At 31.1% G+C, this 7,350-nt stretch overlaps 1 protein-coding gene across 1 annotated transcript; it reads right to left on the bottom strand.

The window, feature by feature from the left end:
- Positions 1–438: 438 nt before the first annotated feature.
- LOC149550053 (uncharacterized) lies at positions 439–2,268 on the bottom strand. The gene is made up of 4 exons (XM_089793204.1): positions 2,089–2,268; positions 1,474–1,616; positions 1,060–1,267; positions 439–970 (listed from the first exon to the last, which is right to left on the bottom strand). Exons 1-4 carry the CDS (start codon positions 2,159–2,161, stop codon positions 843–845), a joined length of 552 nt encoding a protein of 183 aa, XP_089649330.1. The 5' UTR covers positions 2,162–2,268; the 3' UTR covers positions 439–842.
- Positions 2,269–7,350: the final 5,082 nt, after the last annotated feature.

Here is a 7,350-nt window from a genome sequence, read left to right as displayed (position 1 = left end):
TGATTTCTAAATCAGTTGAATCTTTGCATGTCTGTACAATCTTTCGATGTCTTCAGTCAGCAACCATCAGAATGCTAGATATTAGACAGCTCTATCTATTTTATTAAAGAGATTTACATCACAGCTAATTTGTAATTTTATTTTGATTAAAAATAATTAAATAGATAAATATTCTATTGGCCATTACCTTAAGTCGGCTTTTACCATATTTTAAAAACGAGGTGAAAGGTACCATTATGTACAAAATCGACGTCCTTTATGCAATGTGTGCCGTACGACTTCATTCAAGCCGTTGGTCACGGTAGTGTGAAATCAGATACTATAACATCATGGTCAAAGACTTTACACAGCTTTTACATGGGGAAATTTATATGAACAATAAATTTTAATATGGGAACCAAACTTTGATTGAAACAAACAGATTAAAAGCCGACAACGTTTCTGCAAATCGTAATGTAGTACTTTTTTATTCATAACTCTACCTAAACTTTATTATATTCCCCACAAATCGCTTTCTAGCGAGATTCATTAACAACTTTACATTTCCAACATGAGAAATTCTTTAACTCCATGGGCTACTTAATCCATGAAGATAGCACTGGCTGACTACAGTATTACTACTGACAAAGAAGTATCTTTTACGAGTATATTCTAGATCGATACTTAATCTAGGAGTGATGCAAAACATAACATTGATTAAATACTGGCTGATAAGCGGACGGCTTAAACATCACCTACTAAGCTTTAATTCTCAGACTAAAAGTCTTAAATAGTCAAAGTTTACTTTTTTTTGGAGCTTAATTTTTCCATTAGTATGTGATGTTTAAGGGTGGCCATATGTTCTAGTAGGGTGCAGGGGCAGCTGCGCCAAGAGAAACGATCTTCGGGGCTGGCCCTTCTGCAAGAGTCTCGAATATCATTCTCCTGCTTCGCATTTTGTGGGCTTGACAGAGATGTGGCAAATATACTCCTGCAAACCTTATTCTTGTTACCATCTCTCTCAAAAAAACCATGTATATTTCCTTATAAGGAATTAATAATGGACAATGGGTCATATACCTTCTCCTGCAGCCAAATTGAAGTAGAGATTGACAATGTTAGGGCAACTGTTTTGGCACTTGTCTGAGCACAACTTGGAGGCGAAGTGAGAATTTTGAGTAAGACCATCAGTTGACATTCCCACGCTCATTCTCTGCAAACCACAGCTTTGTAGGCACTCCTCGCTCTCAATCCATTCCACCATCTTTTCCGCCATTACGCCTGATGACTGAAATATAATTGCACATATACCACTCATTCATTAGAGGGTCATTCAAGACAAATAAGTTTAGAAAAAATAAGTTAATTTTTGAATATTTAACATTTTTAGTCTAAGAATGATACCTCGAAAAAATCCAACATAATAACTCTACTATTTAATCGCACACCCCTGGTCCTAAAAAAAATTGGAAAATTAAAAGAAAATGTATTTACCTGACATTGGTATTCTACTGATGCCATCTGTGTGGAAGGGACGAAAGAGTATTTCTTCTCAAGCACACAGCGAGCTCCAGAGGACGACACAGAGAAAGCACACATCTCTACTGGAAGCTTCTCGCATTCTATGCCTCCTTCACCTGCACACAATCACCATTAACACATTTTGAATGTATGCCTCTTTAACATGATAATCAAAACTTCAACCTACAACAGAAAAACCTTCTCCTACTGATTTACCTCACAATTTAAAGGATTTATTCCTATTTTTGTTATGTGATTCTGAGAAGTACTCCTATCTATCTATCTATATATATATAATAACTAAGAGAAAGGTTTATGATAGGCTGGAAAACTAATGGATAGATTTAAATGTATTTTACATATACATAAATCTAAATATTCAAAAGAAGTCTTTGTTTGAATAGTGGAATTAACGCTTTGTATAAAATCAAGAATTATTTTCTACAACAGAAATAATAAATTGAATGCTGATAACAATATCACAACTCCTAATATAATATAATCCATGTTTTGCTTTATAAACATAAACAAACAATCAAAGAAATCATGATCTCATACAAGGATTCTTTGAAAAACAAACTAACGTACCCATAACCAGAAGGCTCTGCAGTCCGAACACTGCAAAAACAAAAGCAAACACAACTCTCATATCAAAAGCCATTATGTTGTCTACTACAATACGCCAACTTCTCCCCTTGATTATAAGCCAAAAAAAAGGGGAAAAAGACTTAGGGCACAAGAATTGCAGTTATGCTAATGATGAGTTGTGAAGAACAAAGCAAAGTAAGGTGCTCTATTTATGGACGCATATTGCTCGACACAAGCCAGACTAAAGGAAACCCGGTCGCTTGAAAGTTTTCGTGTTTACGTACTTCTAACGGGGCCCGTAGATTACGGCAAATAGCAACGGTCACCTAAATGACGCGTGGACTTACAAGACTCCGTGATTGCCGCTGTGGGGGTTCTCTTTTTTCTACACTTCTCTCGAAATTCCATGCCAAACTATCGCTAAGCTGGTCCACCTGAAATTTGCGAGGCGGCTTCCGAAATTGGCTCCATTGAGAAAAAAATATAAATTATTCGGTACAATTTTGTTGGAGGGTTTATTTTCAACGAAAGAGACTCTTCACTTCTAAGCAAGCGGCCCTGTACTCGTATGACGCGTAGATTGCTACAGTTCAGGTAGATTCTAATTGACGGAAGGCTGTACCTGATTTATTTCTGTATCTTAATCGAGAGATCGTTGAAACGGAGTTTTACGGCCTATTTTGTTATTTATCGTAATCATGAGTGAGGGCTTGAAAGCGTTGGTTTCTTCGGGTTTTTCTTTGTTACAAAGTCAATGAAATGTAGAAATATTCCTATTTTAAACTTATGTAACACAATGTTTTGACCAGTGAAATAAAATGTTTTGACCAGTGTAATGAAAAAAATTTGAATTTTCTACTGATACTGAGAGATGCATATCTATTCAGAATGGAAATATTACAGATAAGTTAAAGTGCTTGAGATTTTTCATGAGTGGCTCAAATTTTACCATTTCAATGTTTGAAAATATTAGATGTACTATATATTCTTTCTTTTTTAGATGAATAGTCATTTTCTATTAATAAATTAATATATTTGTTACAAATTGACAAAAAAGGGTCGGGTCACAAGAGTTCACACGGCCGTAGTTGAAATCAACAACAATTCATTAAAAAAAGAAATATTAGGCAACCCTTCATATTGCCAAAGTAGTGCAAGCCGAGGGGGGTGATTCATCAAGATCATTAAAACCCTAGTCATCCCTGGGGTTAGGCATATACTAATTATTTTTCTTCTCATAGGTATTCTATAATAAGATGATGATGTGATATATTATTTAATTAATAGGTGATTTATTTAATATTATTGTTATTGTACATAAATTTGGTTTTAAATACAAATATTTAAATGTGGTATGTGGGTTCTTAATGGTTGTAATCGTATTTTTTCATGTGTCCCCCCTTCCCTCCTCTCTCTAGATAACACTTCGATCATACTAGAATATCAAGATTAATTGAAGTTTTAACATGTCATGGGTTGTAATTGAGTATACTCTTATCTTTAATTGAAGGTTTTTTTTTTTTATTGTGGCTATGAGTCTTAATATTAACACTTAGAAAACCTCAGCAACAACTTGTGTGGAACTCAACCAATAGCTTTGTACATGTGGAACTATTATTTTCATTATTGTTGATTTCAAACGCAGTGATTCTTTTTATAAAGTATTTAATTGTTTCTGATTTTTGTATTAAAATATTTGTACTGACAATTATATTACAATTAAACAAAGTTATCCTCAAGTTTGTTAAGTTATCCACTATTAGTGAAATCAGGGAAACATTTCAAAATGAACTATTAAAAACTTGTACAAGTTGCATTATTAGTGCTCATAAAGTATGCTACCTCACATGTTTACATGTATTTTTAGTAATGAGATAAGTGACTTATATGTATCTTCTCATAATGAGGTTCATTTCTTCTTCTTTTTTCATGCCAATGTACCTCCCAACAACATTTATTTAGTCAACACATAGTGATATGGTTAATTATAGGAGATTATGGCATACATTTACAAGTTTAACTAAATATATCTTTATATTTCTTTTCTTTAAAATACTTTATTAATAAACACATATTTTTCTGCATTTATTAGGAAGATAATTAATGTTCTGGATCATGTGTCATAGTATTATACATCCTTCCAAAGATTATATTGTTAACTTTCGATTCTACATTTCATTTTTCTAATGGAGCTTTCTTAGAGGAGTTCATAAATTTTTCTATGAAGAATAATCATAGACAATTTTTTTTGTAGAGATGCTTTGAAGAATACTATTTTTGTCATAATTATGATGCAATTTTCATTTAATCTTGAATACATTTTTAGGCATCATCTTCTAAAAGAACAATATTACACATGAATAAAGAACATAATGATGACCAAATATAATTTTCAACATCTTCTAATATGAAAGATTAGGTACACCTTAATTCATGAAAACGAAACATGTTTAAAATTATATTTTTGTTGTGTAGAATACCTCATTAAAGAGAAGGGAAATTTAAAAATGTGAAGTGTTCAAAATAAATAAACAAATAGGTCATGAAATTCAATCAAAAGCAATATTATAAAATCTTTGCATATATATATTTCAAATTTTCCCTATATTAAATGGATAAATTGTATGTAGTTTTTTAAAACACAATGATAAAAATAACCCCGAGTATATTATTTCAAATAGTACTCATCGACTAAGTTTGCAATTTCAATTGATATATTTTCTAACAATATTAAAGTTTCATATATTATTGAATTATTTTATTTTTTACCACAAGTCTCTGTGAGTTTCTATTTATTTTTTAGTATCTTTATGAAATGTTTTTGGATATGTATTATGCACAATTTACTTCCTTTTAGTTACATGGTTCATCGTATGTTATTATATGTAAACAAAATCACTCTTTGTTGGACAATCCTTTTTTGTATCAATATAACTCTAGGACATTATCACATGTGTATAATAGCAAAAAATAATTGTCTCCCTCATGATTATTATGAAGTACATTTCAAATCAAATAAATTTAGATGGCTGATAAAAATTTATGATTATTAATGAGATTGTGTCATGAATTCAATTATCCATATCTCTTTTGTCACTATTGTAATGTTATCTACATTCTAAATATAGATCCATCATATTCTACAGATTATTGTATTAGTGACTATACAAATTATCTATTCACTTTTATATTTATGTATTTTAAATCTAGACTTGTAACCTCATTTTTCTTCTAGAATGGGCTAATGTTTTTCTCTCACACAAGTCATTGTGTGTTGTCTTGTTACATGTTATCTCAATTTATGTGTCTGTTATGGAAATTCATATTATCATTTGAATTCATATTGAATACCAAAAATGAATATCTGCTTCTAGAACACTAAATAATATCTTATATTCACTTGACTACTTGTAGCATCATCTTGTTACTTGTAATTATTTTATATAGTATCTGTAATATTCTCTATTGGAAATATGAATTTAGTCTACTAATATCCATTCTTGCAAAATATAGCAATCGCAATTTGAATTTTTTTTCAATAATTATATGATTCAAACGCGCATACATCGAAATGTGTCACATTTGAAAACGAGCTCTACACATAAAGATGGAATATATCAAACAATAATTAATTTGAAAAATCAAAATCCTTCCTCAACATCATTCGGAAAATAAAATAAAAATATTACTAAATTAATTCTTAATGTCTAGCTCATTATTATTTCATTGTTAACTATATAGATAGAATAATCCCGTCTAATTTATATAAGCCTTAGCCTCAAACAAAATATTTTAAAATCATCAATCGAACGTACATAATTCAAGTTAATTTATATATTAAACTAGATACATTGACCTAATATTTAGGAAATACTTCATGTTAGGTATGTTGCTTTCAATTACAATGTTACATACTCATGTCATGTAGCGAATAAATATTATTATTACTGTACTATGAATTTTTTGTTGATCAAGGAGTTGCCAATAGTTTCAAAATCAATCATTCGGATGACAAGCCATCTATTTTAAGTTTCTCTAATCAATTAAATAATAGTTGGCTTATGTATTCTTTTCTATTACATATTATACATTGGAGGAACCTATTGATTGTTTTTGTCCTAATTGATTTTTTTGTATTCCAACTACCAAAATAGTTTAATGCATACAAAGAGTCTCGCAAACGACAAAGAAACGTGTCGTAAAACGAAGAGATGAGACGTGGCAATTTACACGACACTTTCCTGTACACTTGGTCAAATCGACGACGACTTAAGAAGCGAAAGTTGGTATTGAAAATGCAACCCGACGTCTACGCCGAACATCACATGATTTCTTGTGCTTATTTTCTCGACAGAGGACTGATATTGGTCTTATTCAAACCATAGCAATATATGCGTCTGTCCTATAGCCATGTCGCAGTAATTAATCCTTCTTCACACCATATCATATATAAGGAAAGTGCATAGACAACATAGTTTTTGTACTTTTCCTTTTTAGCAAGGATTCTTATCGTTTTATACGAGTAGGTTGTTTTTGTTGAAAACAATGTCAAATGAGATATTATTACAGAATTTGTTATTAGAATAATTCAGCACTTTGTTTATTGATCAACTATAAGACTTTGGTTAGAAGAATATTTTAAATTTTACTCATAAATTAGAAGAAAAAAGTAGTTATAATATGGAATAAAATTAAATGAAATTAAAATGTATGAATAGTTTTATCATTTCGCTATTCAACTAGTGCATTATCTTGATTTTTTAATATATAAAATTTAAATATATGTTAAGAGGTAGAAATTGATAGTATTTAGTGGAAGATATGATGTGATGGGAGGAGAGTAGGTGAAGAAGAGAAAGGGAAGGGGAAAGATGAGGTAGAGAGCGAGAGAGATGATAAGGAAGGATATGAGGTGGAGAAAGAAATTGGGTGAATGAGTAAGAGTAAGAGTGAGGGAAAGAGATGGCAAGAGAGTATGATAGGTACTATGTTTTGCTTATTTGAACCATGTATTCAGTCCAAATAGAACCCTAGCATGCAAGCCTCTCTCTCTCTCTCTCTCTCTCTCTCTCTCTCTCTCTCTCTCTCTCTCTCTCTGGGAAACAAGATACTAAGAGGGGGGGTGAATCAAGATCTTGAAATTTTACTTACAAAACCAAAGTTCTACTGATTTCACATCTAATTCATCTCTTATTTTAGATCTAACATCAAAATTATAATGTTGAATTGTAAATGAAAACATCACATCCATGAAATATTTTG

This window comes from Cupressus sempervirens, chromosome 7 (assembly GCF_028749045.1).
Source record: "Cupressus sempervirens isolate cs-2001-9-10 chromosome 7, ASM2874904v1, whole genome shotgun sequence".
Lineage (NCBI taxonomy): Eukaryota > Viridiplantae > Streptophyta > Pinopsida > Cupressales > Cupressaceae > Cupressus > Cupressus sempervirens.
Note: the sequence above shows the minus strand (reverse complement) of the source record. Positions and strands in the feature narration are given on the sequence as shown.